The sequence below is a fragment of the Solanum dulcamara genome, chromosome 9 (genome assembly GCF_947179165.1).
Source record: "Solanum dulcamara chromosome 9, daSolDulc1.2, whole genome shotgun sequence".
Lineage (NCBI taxonomy): Eukaryota > Viridiplantae > Streptophyta > Magnoliopsida > Solanales > Solanaceae > Solanum > Solanum dulcamara.
Genome location: NC_077245.1, coordinates 76,537,456 through 76,558,142, shown reverse-complemented (window position 1 = coordinate 76,558,142; position 20,687 = coordinate 76,537,456). Strand labels below are relative to the sequence as shown.

General features: G+C 34.7%; 2 protein-coding genes across 2 annotated transcripts; both read left to right on the top strand.

Annotated features, from left to right (window-relative positions):
* Window positions 1-557: 557 nt before the first annotated feature.
* Window positions 558-6,719, top strand: LOC129903269 (uncharacterized). The gene is made up of 10 exons (XM_055978779.1): window positions 558-860; window positions 930-1,096; window positions 1,186-1,290; window positions 1,410-1,466; window positions 2,269-2,349; window positions 2,824-2,858; window positions 3,144-3,233; window positions 3,325-3,481; window positions 3,591-3,790; window positions 6,353-6,719. Exons 1-9 carry the CDS (start codon window positions 572-574, stop codon window positions 3,708-3,710), a joined length of 1,101 nt encoding a protein of 366 aa, XP_055834754.1. The 5' UTR covers window positions 558-571; the 3' UTR covers window positions 3,711-3,790; window positions 6,353-6,719.
* A 628-nt stretch (window positions 6,720-7,347) lies between these two features.
* Window positions 7,348-19,806, top strand: LOC129903822 (uncharacterized; the record flags this gene model as incomplete). Its single annotated transcript, XM_055979337.1, has 14 exons — window positions 7,348-7,768; window positions 9,037-9,200; window positions 10,318-10,421; window positions 11,151-11,217; window positions 12,393-12,485; window positions 12,566-12,730; window positions 12,819-12,959; window positions 13,056-13,133; window positions 14,173-14,285; window positions 14,373-14,433; window positions 15,302-15,469; window positions 18,498-18,599; window positions 18,940-19,029; window positions 19,306-19,806. Coding segments are annotated over 14 exons (1,830 nt in total), but the record flags the coding sequence as incomplete, so codon positions are not given.
* Between the last annotated feature and the right edge of the window lie 881 nt (window positions 19,807-20,687).

The window sequence follows — 20,687 nt, the reverse complement described above, 5'->3', positions numbered from 1 at the left end:
TGTTTTAAACTGTCGATAGTTCAATAATAAAACTAATAATTCGTACTAAATTTAGAAGTGTTTTTAATAATTCATGACATTTTACCCTAAACAGGAAAATAAAAGAAAATGACACAATATATAATCTAATATGTATATATTTTGAGCATGCATAAGTACACTTAAAATATCTCTAAAGTTAAATAAATAGACACATGCATCTTACGTTTATCTATGTTTACTTATATACCTTTGAAGTTGGAGGATGCAATGGACAACTAAAACTTTTAAATAATATATTTATGTATTATATTAAAGAAAATAGATATAATGCATATATATCTCCTTTAATTTAGTCTTAATTATTATCTATCATTATGTCATTTAATTTTAGATGTGTATAAGTAGAAACTTATATAAAGTTAAATAAGTATATATATATATTTATGTAGCATATACAAATCAATTCAAATATAGATCACATGAATTATCATTAAATAAGACGTATTCATATCTTTACTTATTCAAATTTATATAGTTTTTAGTGGCTATTTGCATACGAAAAAAATGTTATTTATGTCAAAGAAAATATATGGCCAAACAAAATGAGATATTTTCCTTCAACAATGACATCCATATCAATTATACCACCAAGAAAAAGTTCTGCAAAGTAGCTTCAAATTTTCTCAACTCCAAAACATATATGAATTCTGTATTACACATACGACGAACTGAAATGCTGCTACCATTGTGTCTTCCCAATCACTCTCACCTTCTCTCCCCTCTAAGCTCCTTCGAGTTCTCTCCTCCGCCACCGCAACGCCGCCGTGCCAGGCCCAGAGTCACGACTGCACTATCCGTCCTCAAAACATCTCGACCTGGTAACGAATATATAATGTTTTACTGAAAGAATTGTGAATTTTATAACTACCCATTTAAGCAATTTGCAGTGAGTGAAGTCGCAGTGGATGACGTTTTTCGAGATTTCTTGAGGGAAAGAGAATTAAATGGGGATGTTATCTCGAGAATTTCCGACAGAATTTGGCTGAGGAATGTGGCTGATTTTGATTCTGCAGAAGCTGGAAGTGGGATTAGTGAGATTACCCAGTCACACGAGGTAGTTTCTTGATTACCCTTTTTGTTTTCCGGGTTTTTGGTATTTGTTTGATTGCATTTGAACATTGAAACGAAAGGATGCAAATGCAGGTATCAGGGGAAGATAATGAAGGTGGGTTTTTGAAATTGAAAAGTACCAAAGAGTGGCTTTCAGGTGATGCTACGGCGCCAGTTAATAAAAAGAGGACCCTTAAGGTGTTCATTAACAAGTTTTTGATTTTGTTCTTTTTAATGGTGTTTTGAATATTGTGATTCATGAGCATGGGAATGAGTAGTTTGATTTTTGCTATTGACGCTCCTAATGATATGCACAGGAAATACAAGATGACAGGGAAAGAAGGAAAAGGCTAAACTTTCTCAGATATGAAGCTGTACGCCCCGATCAAGCATCTACATTCTTGCTATTTATATTCTTAACCGTTTATAATTGCATAACATTGGAATTCAAATATAATTGGTTTAGAAAGTGGACACTCTACTCCTAATCTTTTTTGCTGGCCATCATCCTTATGACCTTATCGTGGTTCATGTTGTTTTATTTACTTTCGGTGAAAGGTTGTGCAAAAGAAAAGTGGCTTCTTGATATTGCCTTTACCAATTTTTGACGTCTTAGATGAAGCACATTGTTAACACCCTTATATTTTTCTTCTGTGTTGGCATTATCTCCTACTTCCAAAAATCTTGGTATCATCATTGGAGAAAATGGGATATTATTGTAGGATTTTATAGATGAAAGGTATCTGAATGTTTCTATGAGCACCTACTCTATGCATGCTTAGTGTAAGCTGTTCAATGATTTATATAATATTTACCCACTTTTAAGAGTAAAATGAGTAGTTAGGGGCTATTACTTGCATATGCTCACTGGCTGGACTTCTTCAGGTGCCTCGTAATAATTTTTGTCATATAACGTGTATGATGCTAGTTCTCAAGTAGAAGGCACCATTGTTTTACATGAATAAAATTCCTGCTGCTCCAAAGTGTATGTAAAAGTGACAAGGAAAGGATTTCAAATGTTATTCTCTCACTATGAAAACATGGTATACTGAAGTTGTATTTAATTAAAAGAGAATGTCTTTGTTGAAGTGCACAACACAGATCTCTGCAAATGAATTAAATTATGTTTTGTTCTTAATCTACAAGGTTTAGATCATTTTTCTGTTCCTCTTGCAGCTTAAGAGGGAGCTACTTTTCTTAACGGTGGGCATTGGGACTGCTTGCAGTGGTTATTGTTTGGTAGTTTTATCAGTCCAGGTATTTAGTAGATTTTTTTACAGGTTCTGAGGTCACGAGACATTTTATAATAGAAGGCATATAGTTTTTCCTCTGAACCATTGGTGGCTATGCAATGCTTAGCTGTGCTATATTTATCTAAATCTTCACTTGAGCTAGGAAAGCAGTGGAGAGCACATGTGTATAAATCACTTTTAGTGATTGATTACTGCAATTGAGAAAGCTTACAATGGAGAGGGAACCACTGAGTTCATACTCTCATTTACAGTTACTGTTCTAATAATAAATCACCCAACCAACTTAGTAGAACATCTCATGACAGCTGCAGTTAGCATTCTTCCCATTTCAGCTGATTTCTTGACTAGAAAAAACTGGTTTTGTTTTGTTAATCTTTTTCATTGGGTTATTTGTCTTGTTCTACCTTATGAAAGAGGCCTCAGGTTAGAAATATTTGTATCCACAGTGGACTGACAGATTTACTTATTCAATCTGTAGGCTGCTCTGAGCTATGCAACAGGAGTTGTTTTCAGGTTTGATTTCTAACTATTTTTAACTCCATCTATCCTGTTTACCGATCCTTCTAGTACTTGTAAACAACCCAGTTTGGCACATTTAGGCAGTTAAAAATGGATAGCTTAGAATATTTAGAAATATGCTTTTACATCATCTAGAGTCTAGACCTTCCAAGTACTTGGTTATGGTAGAATCTTTATGTTTTAGCTATTCTCTTTTGTATATGTTTCCATAAAATCGGCTGCATCATCTTCAATTCGGTTTATTTCTCTGGGTAATGTTGTCTGTAATTTCTTATGCAGTTGCTTATACTATCAGCTCCTTTGCCAACATGCAGACAACCTCTCACAAGAGACAGTTCCTGAGATTTTCAAGAAAAAGAAACTTAAGAAGTAATGTCATAACTATGTTTCTGTTTGGTTATTCTCCACATAAGAATGGTGAACATGATTGATTGGATACTCTGATATCTCTTCCTCTCAGAATTGGAATACGAAGTGAAGATCTGCAGGATTTTTTTGAGAGATCTGTTAAAGGCAGCAGCATTGCTCTTTCATCTCCCAGGCTTGTGATTCCTGCTGCAATATATGGATTGTGGGAATTGTCTCAGCATTTTTCCCATGATCTATTTGATTTTCAGGTAATGCTGTAAATTTGAATTAACACTTATTTGTACCTTTAGAATCTTGCGATTCCTCTGATTGTGGCTGTTCATCAGTTAATGTGACATATGTTTGGGATCTTAACAGCTGGTTCCTGCCATGGTTGGGTTGTTTGTATATAAAGCAGCTTGCCTGGTGCAAGTGTATAGAGACAATGAAGACCTTCAATTTCTTTTTCCTGGGGATGAAGAAGGATCCGGTGACTGAATATCTGCAAGATGTTACTAATAAATGTTACTTGTTGATGCCATGGCAAAGTTGGATGCCTACCTGACTACACCTTCTGGGTAATGACTCTTGTTTAAGCTTTTAGTCATCTCAAAAGTTTTGTGGATACCAAAAACCTTTGGTTGAGGACTTCTCTCCTTTCAATTTATGATCCATATGAAGTTCTAGAGAATTGACCACCATGAACTTTCCAATGAATGCAATTAAGAATCATTTCGAAAGAAGTTGGAAACATACCTCAAATACTTTCTTTTTGTGGTAAAGATATATATGTACTCTACGAAAAAACTTAAAAAATTTACATAGTATTTTATTATATATTAGTGCAAGTAATTGAAAATATGCACTTATGATTCAACAAACCTTGCAATACTATATTTTGGGCTTGGATTGTTGGACATAATAAGTATATTAAAATTAAATTAATAATTAAAAGGTATAAAATATTTTTAATTATTTATGAAAAACTAATATTATACATATAAATAATTATAATTTTTATGTATATAATTATCGGTTTGGTTTGGTTATTTATTCGGTTATTTTTTACTATAACCATAACCAAACCAAATATTATCGGTTATTCAAATTTAAAACCAAACCAAACCAAACCAAACTGAATGTCGGTTTTTTTATTCGGTTTGGTTAAATTTTCGGTTTGGTTTTGGTTTTAACCAAAACCGTGAACAGCCCTAGCCATACATACTTATTTACGTATTGTACTACTCACTGGTAAACATTACTCTGTCAAGGAAGTTCCTGTACTTTTTTAAAAAAACGGTATTTTCTTAGTTCCTTAAAGTTCTTTGAGGCCAAAAGTGCTTTGATTCTTTAAGCACTTCTGATATATTGATGCAAAGTAAAACAACATATTAAGTGTAATCCCATAAGTGGGATCCTGGGAGGGTGGTGTGTATGCAGCTTTACGTCTACCTTGTGAAGGTAGAGAGGTTGTTTCCGTTAGCCCCTCGGCTAAAGTGCAAAGCATATCAAATCAGGTATGAAAAGGAAATATAGTAGTGAAAAACCATGCTGAAAATAATGGATAAAAGAACAGTAGCTACAACAAATAATGCGATAACTGAAAGCAAGGGAAATAACAAGTAATAATAAAATCGAAGAAATATTTAATGCTACCTCACTCCCAAAATGAAGTTGTTCAATTATTTCAAACTCTTAAATCCTTTTCTAGATGTGCAACCATACCCCCACCCCCCAAATGATGAGCTATCTTAGAGATTTCATTATGCAATAGGAATTAGGTGCCAACAGTCTGCTATGGCAAGGGAGTATCTTTTGCCTACAGAGGAGCAATATGTGTAATGTGAAGTAATTGACATACCAAGTGGTTATGTTGTAGTACTTCTTTAGCTTAAAAGAAATACACAGGAGGATATAAGTGAATTGGCGGCTTTGAATATGGGAAATGGCTTGGCAAAGGAAGGATCATGTTCTCATAAAAGACTTAGTAATCTCAGTGGCAAAATGTAGCGTCGGAACTCCCCAAATATAGAACAGATAATTAGAGAGCACTAAGGTAGAGTTGAATTAGTTCCACGAAGGATAGATGTAGAGAATATCTCTTTTTCTTTGGATCGGTATAGAGTAGAGAGGATACCCAACCAGTTCTTGGATTGGGCTAGAAATTTCAAGTGTAATTTGATCATATCAGATAGGAAGGACATTTGGTTATGGTAATGGGGCATGATGATTCCGGAAGCTTTTCTGGTTACAAATGAAACCATAGTATCTGTATAACCCAACATTATCTTTTCCTCTCCAATAGAAGTTTCTTAGCCACCATTCTCAAACCATGAGGTGTTCATTGAGTCTAAAGTTTTGGCTTCTTCCATTTCACCGTTCTTTTTATGCGCATTTCTTTTCTTCTACTTTCCCGTTTCTTCCAAAATTAGTATCAGATCTGATGAGATTCGTCAGTGGTTGGCTGTGTCCCAGATTCCACTCTAAATTTAAGAACTCTGAGCTTTGCAGATATACCTAAGGAATGGGCTGTGCTAAGTAAGAGAAGTTCGAGAGATTGATTGTTTGAGTCATAGCTGCAGACGGAGTAAGAAAATCCTAGTAACTGTTGTATTATGCTGTGCCTGTAACAAAAAAAGTTGCCAAGAGATTAAAGAAGACATGAACAATATATTAGTAAAAGGATAATTGTTTCTTTCACCTTGGCATGATGTATGGTTAGGTGCATCTCTTGTGTTTGAACCCTACCAAAGACAAAAGCCTAGTATTTAAGTGGAGAAGGGTATAGGCAGACCCATTATCCTCCGAGTTTCAAACTGTGCACCTCTGGACCTTGTTGTTTCTAGGTCATCAAACAGAGATAATGCATCTGTCACTTTTCCATGAATTGCAATGTGTGATACGGAAGAATAGCTTCTGACTGCTATTTCAAAGACAAAATGTAGGTAAATGCAAACAAGACTCTGTACTAAATTTGAAATCTCTTAGGATCATGTATCATGTCTCTACTTTTATGGTTTTGATGTTTGGATTTTACATTTTACTTTGATCTTTTTGTTAATGATTGTTGTTTTTCTATAATCTATACATATTTCTGGTTAATTTCCTTTGCTCTTTAACCAACTCCACTTCATCTGCAGCCTAACAGAGAATAATCAACAAACAGCAAGCTGAATTTTGCAGAATTGGACAAGCTTTATTAATCCTTGCCTGTTAAGATAGGCAGGATTTAAGGAATGAATATTCATCTGCTGCGCTTCGACTAAAGAGTTCATTTGAAAGGGTGATCATAGTCATCCACAGAACATTTTGTAGAAACAACTCTAGTAGAGTGATGTATATAATATATAGATTACTGTTTACAAAGTATTTGACATATCCTCCATTTCCTTCAAGCATCTTTGTTGAGGGTTCATGTGGAACAACTCAAGAGAGTTGTGTTTTAGTGTGATCTTACTTCATGTGACTCTTGCAAGTGTTAATATATTCTTGATTGTTTCCTCTTTTTATTTTGAGTCACAAAAGTGAACTATCTTTATTGTGTGTTTCTTCACCATCTTTGAACGGGGTAAGTGAGGATTCCTATAATCGATCCAACTTATTTGTAACTGAAGCGTAGTTAACAAGTCTTTTTTCGGAAATAGAGTTTTGATGATCGAAAAAATGGTTTACATTTCAGCAGTCAATAATCTTTCATTTGAAATGGGATGAATACTTTGTTAATATAATTTCTAAATATATAATTTTTCTTTCAAAAACTAAAACTAAAATTCTATTAGAGAATTCACCAAGTTAAGCACCTTGTTCGGATGGTTGTTACCCATTGTATTGTAATTTATAGTTATAGTTAGTTTAAACACATGTTTGTTTTGATTATTAATTCAATTTTATTACATTGTATCATTTAAATTCATCGTTAGATGACGATAAAAAATCTCATTTTATGTAACAATCAATTTGATATAATCACGTTATTACTTTAATATTGTCTTTATTTATTATTTAATAATTTTATTTAATTATTTATCTACCTATTTCATAATAACTCTACCTCATATATTTTTTTTTCTTATTAATCTATGACATTACGTAGGAAAGAAAAATAATAGAATCTATTTAACATTATATTCATTAAATAAACTTTATTCATCACAAACACTTCCATTACAATACACAGAGCCTATTAGCATCAAACAATTCATCGGATATTTTCACTTCTGCAGAACCCTACCACACCCCCAACCCACCCCACCCCAGCAGCCACTCTTCAATGGTGAATTCTCAGAGACGGCCGGCTGCATTGGATCCCGTCTACTATCCGGTAATCGCATTGGCGTTAATCCTCGTCGCATGTGTCGACTTTTGCGACGCCGTCACGGTCGTTGACGTTTACCGGCTTGTTCAGTATGATCTCTCCGGTGTCCCCTTTGGATCTCGGCTTGCTACTCTCAATCACCACGCCGGCTCATCGCTCTTCGCTTCTAGCTCTGCTGTAGATCTCTCTCGAACTGTACTCATTCTTCCTGTTCGTGAATTGGACCTCGATCTTATTAAAGGTGCCTTGCTCTTATATACTGCTTGTAATTTGAAAATCTGCTTACAAGTATGAGCTTCAGCCAGTTTTAATATGAAAAAGTGTTCCTTTTAGTAGTTGCTTTAATAGGTGCAATTGCGGTAGCAATAGAAAGTTTCTGTTGAAACTCAAAAGTTGTTGCTTTAACTAAAATATAATTACGTTTAAAGTCTGTTTTATTCATTTCAATAATGGCATAATGCTCCAAAGCTAAGTAGCTCGTTCATTTTGATAGCAATGGCTACATTTTTTAAGGATGAAGTAAGAAGTTTCATTAAATGGCATCAAGAAGATGCAAAAGGTACAAAAGAGAATGTATTAGCTCCAATACATCAAATGAAACTATGCTAAGATGAGGGAGCTAGCTAACAAAGTCCAGAAATTGATCACTGCTATTTACAGGGGTTACGTTGCTCCAGCTGAACTAATTAAGTAAAAGTCTAGTTTTAGTGAGTGGTTTGGAGATGAGATTCCGTTGAGATTTTCTATTGTTCCTTTCTGGGAAGATCGTAGGCTAGATTTCAGCTCTCGGAAACTAAACCAGTTTGTCCTCCATTAAAATTTTGGTCTAATATTTGCCACCACCCTTAGGAAAGTCTCTTTTTTCGTCCTTGACACCTAATGAAACTTCACTCTCTGAGTATTTTAAATTGTAGCTTAGGTTGACAATGCCAATTAAATATATCCTACGAAGAAAGTACAATCTGATTTGAGAGTGCTTCAGGAACAGTCTAAGATTCTGGTGTATTCTGAAAAGTTGAATTACTCTGTTAACAAGTATTCTCAGCAGTGGGGCTCTCCTTTCACCGATTGGGACATTGAGTTCTAGTGTCACAAAAACATGAATGCTTGACTACTACCTTATTATTTAAATTGATTCCCTTGAATTGCACTTTTATATTTTCTTTTCCTGTTCTCCGCCTCGGCATTCATTTTTAATGCGATAAGTCTGCTAAAGTACTTCTGCTTTACTTTTCTTAAACTGCTTGATTGTTGTCGACTTGTTCTGATATAATTATTTTGTTTGTTGTGTTGCTAACTCTGCTAAAGGGTATATTAAATTTTGATAGTTGCAGAAGAAAGCTTATTCCAAAAATTCAACTTAAAAGATCTTCTGAAAGAAAAAAAATTAAACCTAAAAGTTGATTGTACAACATAATTGAGTACTTATTTTTAGTGATTTTTTTTTATCCCCAATTCTTCACTCTCTCATCTAATGGCCTTGTTCTTTCTATTTCCATTTTATTGCAGAATACATTGGACAGGGGAAGCTGTTAGGGGGCTTACTTCTTTTACTGCCGCCTCAATTTAGTCCAGAAAAAGTAGACACTGCAGTTGATGTTGATGAAGATTTTGGCCTTCTGAGAAATAAAGTGTCTGAGCTGGAACGGTTGCTTATACATGCTAACATTCCTGTGAGGCAAACACATCCTTGATTATCTTTTTTCTTTTTTTCTATGTTTTTTTTTTGCACCTGGTTACTTGTTCAGTGTGTAATGCATGTTATAGTACACCGTTATCATGTTCCTAGACATGCCTTTGACCTTTGTCTAGGGGCCTGTTTGGTTTGGTTTATTCTAGCTGACTAGCAGATTTAATCAGTCGTTAATTGAATCATTCTTTAATCATTAGAGGTTTCCTTTTTTTTTTGGGATTAATCAATTTTTAGTACCAGTAACCAACTACTATTTGGTGATAAAAAATGAATGTCAAATCATTTTAAAGTGATGAATATGAACATAAAAAAAAAGAAGTGATGAATATGAACATAGTAGTTTTAGTATTCAATCCTTGTAAAATCTTAAAATATTGTATATATAGGAACAGGGTGGCACAGTATGATAAAAACAGAATGTCATAGATGCATTGACGGTGATTTGGTGTGGATTATGAGGGGAAGGTTATCTTTCACATATGGAATATTTACCTTTGACTTCCTTCTAATATTTTGTTAAACAATGTCCATATTTATAGTTCATCCTTCCAATTTTATATAGAACAAAAGCAAATTGAGCAATTTTAGTTGCAACTCCCTCTGCCTTGTATGAACTAATCTAGTTATTATCATAAATTGGAAAAGTACTAGAGAGCCTAATTTTGTATTCGAGCTAGGAGTTGATGTTTAAATTTCCAGAAAAGACAAGTGTAGTGCATGTTTTGTAGATTCTTTACCTTTTGGTTTACCCCCTGTATATGGCTTTTTGGCCATGTTTATTAATGAAATATTATTTACCTGATCAAAAAAAAAAGTGTAGTGCATGTGACCTGTGACTCCGTTTGTATGTGATTTTATATAATTGAATTCACTGCATTTTGTGCCAAGTCCTCTCTCAAACATGGGAAAATGTGACGTTTGGTATTGGAAAGAGTTTTAAATTTTGTCTTGCTTATCTGCTGACTTCACCAGACTTCTCTTGCGTGGATAGCATTTGTGGTTTATTTGCATCTTCTTCATGTTGAATCAATTCAACCTTTGTGATTGTATATGATACAATTGTAGTGATTTTTTAACTGCATGATATTCTCTTCCAGTATCCTGTGTATTTTGCTTTCGAGGACGATAATATCAATGCTGTACTAGCTGAAGTCAAGAGAAATGATGCTAGTGGTCAACCTGCAACTGCTACAACCGGCGGGTAAGTTTGTGTCTCATTATTATTGTTGAGAGAAAAGTTGCCTCTTTCGCTTTACGACAAGTTACTAAAATATGACAATATCGTACTGATGTCCTATAGATATCTAAACACAGTCTTATTAATTCGTTTCTGTTGTTAATGTACTTGTTAAGTTTCTTTACTATCTACGGTCTCCATCATAAAATCAAATGGTTCTGTTCATCTTTATTCTTCAGCTAACTCTTCAGATTTTGTTGCTGTCAAAATAAGATTTTGAACTGATAAGATGGATTACTATCAGTAATCTGTCTTTTGGATACATATTTGTCCATGCAAAGATAGAAAAAGAAGAACAGAAAAAAATATAACTACATCAGAATATTTGGCAACTAGTTGATTATGCATAGTTATTTGTTTGGTTTGGTTTTATTTTTATAACTTGTACAAGTGCATGTAAAATGTCAAATTTTAAAGTAAAGGATGAATTGTGTATAAAGTTTCTTTGAAAAGAAAAGCATCTAGTGTGCTGTAAAAATGTAAGTTATTGCAACTGTTGAATGATTTTTCAGTTACTAACTATTAAGTTAATCAACTAATTTTATGTCCCTGGAAGGAAAATGTGTCAGAGGACATGGAGCAGAATGAGTATCAGATATTTGACATATTGTTTCTGTCGTTGTGGTTCAGTTTGAATTGTCAAGCTGGTTTTACTTTCTCGTGTTAATGATTTGACTGATCACATGTCTACAGATACAAGCTTGTTGTTTCTGCCTCAGATCCTAAGAAAATTGCATCTCCCACCATTACAAATATTCAGGTTCTAATTCACCTTCTGGTTCTAAATAGGAGAATTTGTTTTACTATGAATTTTGAAGTTGATGTTTTTTCTTACAACATTGACCTCTCTTACTAGACTAAAAAGTTACAACATTCTTGATAGCTAAAATTTATCTCCCCTGTCGCTATCAATTGTGGTAACTTTCTCTGAGATTTTATAGGAACTACTGCTTTGCTTTAATGTTATTAGCTATTGATCAGATTGAGGAGGGATATTTTTGTTTAAAGGGGATGCAGGTGTCAACGAGTTTAATTCATGGCCTGTGGTTTACTTGATATTGTCAGGGATGTCATACTCACTATCTCTGGCTTATGACTCTAGAAGTAGGGAAAAGAAATAAGCATTGCCTTAATTCTAATGATTCTGATCTGGCTGGACGTTCAGATCTTGCTGTTCAAGCACTACGAATACAATTTGTGATGGCATACTTGCTATATCTGGCTCATCACTCTAGAAAGGAAGCATAAAGCTATCCCTTAATTATATGCATTTGATCGGATGTCCTATCTTTGACATGTTGCTAGCTGCTACCCAAGCAATAGGAAAACACATTTAGAAGTCCAAACTAATTCTATAGTAACTAGACTATATATGGTTACTAATATGTATATAAGCATCGTTCATATTGATGTCAATTTAGGCAAGGAGGTTGACATGCTTTACTTGTTTCATTTTGCCATGTAGAGAAGATAATTTTCTTTCTTCGGTTGCCAAAGTTAACCGCATTAATTTAGGTAGTTGGATATATTTGCGGTACTTCCACGCAGAAGATGCTATGAATACTGCAAATCCCTCTCTCATTTGCCGTTTTGGATTTCCCTATTTATTCAATCATATGATTTAGATTATTATTTATTTATTCCGTTTTATAATTTGACTGAAAAATTATTTATATATTTCACAGATTTATTTCCCTGTTGTGGTAGACCAAAATTTTATTCTATAGTAATTCTCAAATTTCCTAGTTACCATAGATTATCTCTTGAATTATTATAGGAGAGATACTTAAATATATTACAATAGCAATCCAAAATATACACTGGCTTATAGCTAGGTTAATCAATAAATTTAAGTAGTTAACTGTTCTTTGGAAGTTAATTTATCTTGTATTTATTATCAGGGATGTTTACATTTTTCTTTGGGGGTGAATTCAGGGATGGTTACCGGGGCTGAAACTTGATGGAGATTCAAGTCAACTCCCTACTATTGCCATAGTGGCTTCATATGACACGTTTGGGGCTGCACCAGTAAGTGATACTTGCCTGAACTTGTGAGCTGCCATTATCCATTCTGACATTATTCACTTATTCTATGGTAAAATCTACAGGCATTGTCAGTTGGAAGTGATAGCAATGGAAGTGGTGTTGTGGCACTTCTTGAGATAGCTAGGCTGTTCTCTGTTCTGTATTCAAATCCTAAAACAAGAGGTAGATATAACTTACTTTTTGGATTGACGTCTGGTGGGCCTTATAACTTCAACGGAACTCAGAAGGTGCACTACACCTTCCCAAGCATTTTCTATGCATAAGTTACAGTTTATCTTGCTCTGTCTTTTCAATCTGTAGTTTCTTTCTCTTCAGTGGCTTCGAAGTTTTGACCAACGTCTACGTGAGAGTATTGACTATGCCATTTGCTTGAATAGTCTTGGATCCTTGGGTAATGAGTTACATCTTCATGTTTCAAAACCTCCTGAAAACACATACATACAACAAATATTTCAGGTATGGAATGGTTGCATCAACTGAAAGAACCTTAGAGCATTTCAATTTTTGTTACTTCTACCACAATCTTTCTAGTCTAAAAGTCTATATTTGTAGGGTTTCTCCAGTGTAGCAGAAGAATCGGGGCTTCAAGTTGGTCTTAAGCACAAAAAAATAAACATCTCCAGTCCTCGAGTAAGCACACATCTCTCGTTATCTGTTGGTCAGGCCTGATCTTTGATGTAATCTATATTCAGACCCTTGGGCCAGCTTTAGAGCCTCAGAAATATCTTTTGGGAAAAATGATATTTGGGGCATTGAGGACTGTTTTCTGATGTTTCATAAAAATTCGAAAAACACTGTTTTCTGATGTGGTCATGGAATTTCTGATTTCAGGTCGAAATAAAAAAAATAAATGCTTTTTTTGTGTGAGAAAATTGACTACTGCATAGTTGGAGCAATTATTCCTCTTTCCCCTAAATCAAACACGGACCTAAATTAAGCAGATTAGTTTGCCATTCTATCGGATCAAATTTGCTTACTATTTTCCTATTTAACCAATTTGACAATTTTTGCATGGTGCAACTCCTTGTTAGTGTGTATGACATAGTGATCTGCTAGTTGAGGTTGGGTTTGTTCTTGGTTGCATTTCTGGTGACATTTGTAACAAGATCAATGGTACACAAAAAATAGATTATGTCAGTGGCAGAATCTGTCTGGTCACAATAACAGATTTTGGTAAGTGTCTATGGTGTTTGCTGGTTTTGGGTTTTACTAGTGCAGTTATAGTAAACTGGTAATTTAGTGGCAATCCCAATGTTCTGGCGTCTGAATATTCTTTTTCTTCTTGGCTGCTAAAATGATCCTTGGCTGCTAATTATATGTCAATATGAAATTCACAGTTCATAGACAAAGTAAACTGCAACATAAAGAAAATGGGAACCCAGGAACAGTTTGTTCGAACTTCTATGCAGCATTCTTTCTTGTGAAGGAGGAAGCGTTCCATCTGATCTTATGTTGGGGTAGGGTTGAGATTTCCCAGCTCATTTGTAGCTAAATTACAGGTTCCCGTTGATAAATGATTAATTGAACAATATTAACACTGATTGAACAATAAGTTATTGAGCTTTGTTCTGTAGTTGAATATCAGTTACTCATGCCATTTTGACTTGTTTTAATTTCTTAGGATGCCATGCGTAGTAGTTTCTGTGCTAAAGCTACTAAAATAATGTAGGTAGCCTGGGAGCATGAGCAGTTTTCAAGGCTGCGAGTCACTGCAGCAACAATTTCCTCGCTTTCTACTGCACCTGAATTGCTAGAAGGCACTGGAAGTTTGTCTGATAACAGGTAGTGCTTTGGTACTGATGCTTCCGTGTCCTATTTTCAAACTTCTTTTGATCGCAATTAGCTGAAATCCCTTTTTCCTGTTCTCAGACGTTCTGTGAGTGAAGCCTCAATCATTCGAAGTGTCAAGCTTGTTGCTGAAAGTGTAGCAGTAAGTATCTACATCTTTGCCGCCAAACCTGTTCCAAACAAGATGAAATAATAATAATGGAAGTTTGATTTTATAAATCATCAAACAACCAACCTTCAAGTGATTGTTTTCTTCTTTTTGAGAAATAGACAACTGTGACTGAACTGTTTAACTTGAAAAATGAAAAGGGGAGGCTTTTTTGGCCTCTCACGAGACCTTTTATGTGTGTCATTTCTACATCTTTCTCTTTTTGTTGAGATATCGGTTGTGTTTAATGCTTTGCATGCATACCGTCTGATACATAATCAACATAAACCTCATGATATAATTGACATAAACAAGATAGTTTTAGAGAACCATATCTACATCGTCATTATATGACTTCATTTAATCGACAAAATTATCTTCATTTGAAGGGATCTCTATAAGATGTTTTAAGATGTTGTATGTAAGATGTTTTGGTGGTAGGATCTCTGTTTACCATGTTTTGAACCATATCTACATTGTCTTAATGCTGTATGTAAGATGTTTTGGTGGTAGGATCTCTGTTAAACATGTTTAAACTCATACAGAACAGATAACTTCAGTAAATTCTCAAAGAAAAGAACAGATGACTTCAGTATGCTATATACTTGTGTTGGTTGATTATCTAGTTATGCATTCTAGGAAAATCTTCAAAAACTTCTCTGAAAGAAGTAAATCTTTCTAGATTATCATTTGGACGCATATTATCTTTCAGCCTTGCATGCCTTGTTATTTTTGGTATACTTTCTGTTATATAAACCGAGTATGAAACGCTGCTTATTATCTCATGGATGAGGAATATCTTTTTTTACATTTTGTTAAATGATATGATTGCTTTCTGTCTAACAAGTATCTATGTACACAGAGACATATATACAGCCAGGAAGGAAAAGGCACAAATATATTTGCAGACAATAGTAGTTTAGCTGTCAATCCTTCCTATGTAAGGTCCTGGCTGGACCTTGTGTCTACTACTTCTCGAGTGGCACCTTTTCTTTCAAAGAATGACCCACTCATCATGGCACTGCAAAAGGTACTACCATCCTTTCTTATTCTGTTAACATATAGAGAGACATGTGAATGCACATGCATCATTGTCACAAATGCTCGTGCTTGTCCTTTTTCCTTTCCTTGTATTTTTAATAATTAGCCCCGGATCCCCTATTCTACCTCCCCCCTCCCCCCTCCTCCCCCACACAAAAACTCCAAAAAAGTGACGTCCACCTTTCGAAAATAATGAGTATCATTTAATAGGTCGTCACCAATAGATCCACAATTTTTTTGCTTAGACAGGGTTAGTCACACATTTAGCTTAAACAAATTCGGTAACACATATTCCGGAAAATTCATGGATTAATACACGAAAATTAAGATAATCCTGAATTCCTGTTTCATGACACAACTCCAAAAAAGCGACGTCTGCCTTTCAAAACTAATGAGTATCATTTAGTTGGTTGTCACCAATGGACCCACAAAATTTGAGCTCAAACAGATTCGGTCACACATTCCGGAAAATTCATAGACTAATAGACACAAAAAATTGAGATAATCATGAATTCCTATTCGTGACACATCAACTCCAAAAAAGAGACGTTCGCCTTTCGAAAATAATGAGTATCATTTAATTGGTTGTCACCAATGGACCCACAAAATTTTAGTTCAAACAGATTCGGTCACATTCTGAAAAATTCATGGACTAATGTACACGAAAAATCGAGATAATACTAAATTCTTGTTTCGAGACACATTAACTCCAAAAAAGGCAATGTTCATCTTTTGAAAATAATGAATATTATTAAATAGGTTGTCACCAATGGACCCACAAAATTTGACCTTCAACTGAGTGGGTCACACACATTCTTAAAAATTTATGAATTAATACACACGAAAAATTGAGATAAACCTGAATTCCTGTTTCGTGACAAACTCCAAAACAAGTGATATCCGCCTTTTGAAAATAATATCATTTAGTAGATTGTCACCAATGGACCCATATAATTTGAGCTCAAACAGAGTTGGTCACACATATTTCAGAAATTCATGGACTAATACACAGGATAATGGAGATAATCATGAATTCTTGTTTCATGACACATAAACTCCAAAAAAGTGAGGTCCGCCTTTCAAAAACAATGATTATCATTTAACAGGTCGGTGCCAATGAATCCATAAAATTTGAACTCAAACAGAGTGGGTCATGAAGGGGAGCCTTGGAGTAACTGGTAAAGTTGCTGCCATGTGACCAGGAGGTCACGGGTTCAAGCCTTGGAAACAGCCTCTGGCAAAAATGCAAGGTAAGGCTGCGTACAATAGACCCTTGTGGTCGGGCCCTTCCCCGGACCCTGCGCATAGCGGGAGCTTAAGTGCACCGGACTGCCCTTTTTTTAAACAGAGTGGGTCATACATATTCCAAAATTTTTATATATAATACTCATGAAAACTGCAATAATCATGAATTCCTATTTCATGACACACAAACTCCATAAAAAGCGACATTCACCTTTTGAAAATGAGTATCATTTAATAGGTCGTCACCAATGGACCCAAACACACACACAAACAAAGCTAGAAAAAGAAAAGAAGAAAAAGCACAAGCTCTTGTTTCTCAATTTTTGAACGTACATCAAAACTCTTGTTTCTGGGTGTCAGGATTGGAATTGAAGCATACTCGAGTGCTAATTGAACATGCATTACTCCCATGTCTTTGTCAGGTTGTATGGTGAATATATTCTTTCTTCACAGTTCTCCAATAACTACAAAATGGATTTGAAATATTTAGACCTGGATGAAATCGCAAATTGTTTAACACACTGATCAACTGGCAATGATATGTTCTTTTTATGCATTATACAGTTCCCTCTTACCAAACCTCAAATAATTCGAAGATGGATGTAACATCTTTCACATGACTGACTGGTGTTATAAATTTTAGCAGTTCAAATTTTTTAAATATTATGACAATAGCATGTCCTAATTTTCAGCTAAGTCAAACTGTACCATATAAATGTCTTTTGGGAAGACATCTTATGCATTTAATGTCTTTTAGAATGTTTAGCAGTTGGAAGTAGCCATCGATTTGAAGAAATGACTGTTTGAGCGAACTGGATGCGTTGGGTATCTTTTATCTAATCATACAACAATAACAACATACCCAGTGAAATTCCACTAAGTGGGGTCTGGGAAGGATAGGGTGTACGCAGACCTTACCACTACCTCGTGGAGGTTGAGAGGCTGTTTCCGAAAATCAAACTCAAGTAAAAGAAGAAGAAAACAATGAAGAAAGCATAACAGTAAATACGAAAAGTAAATACGAAAAGCAGTCTAGCGCCTACAAGAATTTTATTTAATCATAAGAAGAAAAAAAAAGGCCGGGATTCTGATTTTGAAGAGAATCAGTTCTCTTGTTGATAATGATATATCTGGTACCATGTTAGCTCCTCCTTTAGCTTCTGCAAGACCTTCCTTTGTGTCATGGTTGGAGATGAAGTTTTGGTTACAATGAGGCTTCAAACATTTGGTTACTTTCGAACGAGTTGGTCTATTGGTGTTATGCACATGTTTGACCTATTATAGCCTCCCTGGGATGTAAGCTGTTGACTATTGGTCATTAAGCAGCTTTTGGTTCTGGTATATCATATTTAAGGCTTTTCTACTTATCCAAAAGAACTTAGAAAATTGACACTTTTTCTTCTCGTTCAAATCAGCAATGGGGCAAGGATGTTCTGAAAAAGGCTAGGATGAGCCAATTATATTGAGCTAGTTTTGCTTGGTTTCAAACTAGTTGGTCTATTGGTTTTATGCACATGCTTGAGCCATTAAAGTGCCCCTTGGCATTTAAGCTTCTAACTATTGGTCATCAAGCAGATTTTGGTTCTACTACAATATGTTTTGAGGGCTTTTCTTGGAAAAGAAACACTATTGTGGCACTGGCATTTTCATTTTTAAGATCACTTGAGGAAAATAACTCTGGCATTGTCATATAACAATTTGAGCTCCTTGTGATAGCTGTTCCTCCTCCCCCCCCCCCTCGTTTTGATCACATGTGCTTTCTACTCTTGCAGGAATTAGCTGATCATACTGCTGAGGTGAATGTACAGCATGAGACGCTAGATGGAACTTTCACTTTTTATGATTCAATTAGTGGCAGGTTACATGTATATCAGGTGTGTAGACCATTCCCTCTTATGTCTCCTTGCCACTACTACCTTTCTAGTACTCGTGTGTGTGTGTGTGTGTGTGTGTATACAATACACTCGTGTGTGTCTGTGCGTGCTAATTACAATACATTTCATCATTGATTATACTTGAATTGTTTAGGGTCCAATTGTAATTCTAATACATAGGCCTATCTTGAGCCTCACTAACTTAGTGTTGTGTTTCATCTTGCACCTCTATTAATCTAGAGTCATATTGCTTGATTTGCATTCAAACTTAATGTGGCAAATCATCTTCCTCACTCATTAGCTATAGAAAATCTAACACCCTATTTTCTTTTTATTGTAGGTTGCGAGCGTGACATTCGACTTGCTCTTGTTGTTAGTTCTTGGATCATACTTGATTACACTTTTCAGTTTTCTCCTTATCACCACCAGGGTATGTCTTCTAGTTTGTTTGGCTCTCTCATCTTCCTTCTGGTTTGCAAATTTCATTTTGTTGCTTATACTACTATAACAACTACTATTGCGCCTCAATCCCAAACAAGTTGTGATCAGCTATATGAATTCTCACTTCCCCATTTAAGCTCAACACATGTTATTATCATATTGTTCCTTGTTACTGTGGCACAATTTTGAAACCCCATTCTTACAATAAAAGCAAGCTATGGAAAAGAAAAAGAGAACTGAATGTGACTATGGTATTGCTCAACAGGGTCTTGATGATCTTATCGGTCTATTCCGACGTCCTCCTTCCCGGAAAGTGAAAGCTGTTTGATTTCTTTTTTTCTTTTGAGAAAAGGGTAACTTGAGAGCTGTTTGATTTCTTGAGGCGAGATATTTCCACACACTTCAAGTTTCCAGTAAATTATGAAGCAAGCGTTACCTATAGCCTCAAGGAAAATCATCCTTGGATGAGTTGCTCACCGTTGATCTGTAGTTAGTTTAATGTGTCGTTATTTAGAATCTTTTTGACGTTCCTGGAAGAAAGTTCACATATTTTACTTTGAAAGTGACTACATAGTTATAATTTTTTCATGAGTTATGAATGTAATTCCCATAACCGGCTGCTTAGAGATCTTAATTTCGAGCTTCATATTGTAGACATTAATTTGCCAGACAATTAAAACATCAATTTGTAGGCAGTTAACCATTGAAACTATGTTCTTGGAAAAATAAGTTGTTTTGATATTATAACATGCAATCTGTATATGGAGATGGTGTTGATCTTCTGGTGGGTATTATATCTTCATGCTATTGCTTGTATTGATGCTCATTTTTCTCAAATAAAGTCTTTTATAGATGCGTCATTCAATATGACCCTTGGAGAGATAATATCTCTTCAACAAGATGTATCCAAAAATCAAGATGTTGAAGCATCAAATGTTAGTTTTAATTCTGAATTAGGCTAATATAAATATAGTTTATAAAATGGTGTAAATTTGATATATGCTATGTTTGATATATACATTATGGCGTACATTCAAGTAGTTCACAAACTGATATTCAAGTAGTCATTATTTAGTTGTATTTCAGTTAGTGCAAATGGTATATATTCTGATTTAGATTGGTAGATATATTTTGATTTACACAACATGTAGTTTATTTGGTTTAAAATATACATTATTTTTTCGATACATTTATGATTTATTATCTCTTAAGTAATTGATTTGTACGATGATAGATTGATGAGAATGTTTAGATTGTTTTTGAGGATCAAATAAGGAAAAAGAATGATGTTTAGAATCATAATATGGAAGGTGTATTGAATGATGAAGCTATTCAGGAGTGTGTTCATGACGTATCTGTGCCTGCTGATACCAATAGTGAGTTCGATAAAAAGTTTTGTACAATCATATTTATAAACTATTCATAGGCTAATACACATGAAATATTGAGAAAAATCATTCATACTTGTATCGTGATCTCTAAATGTTAAAAAAAGTGGCATGGATTATATAGAAGATATGAATATCATTTATTAGGTAATTACAGATGGTCCTATAAAATATAGGGTCAAAATGTTTCAGACGGTCAAATAGTCATAAACTAATACACACGAAAAATGGAGAAAAACCTTGAATTCCTATTTCGTGA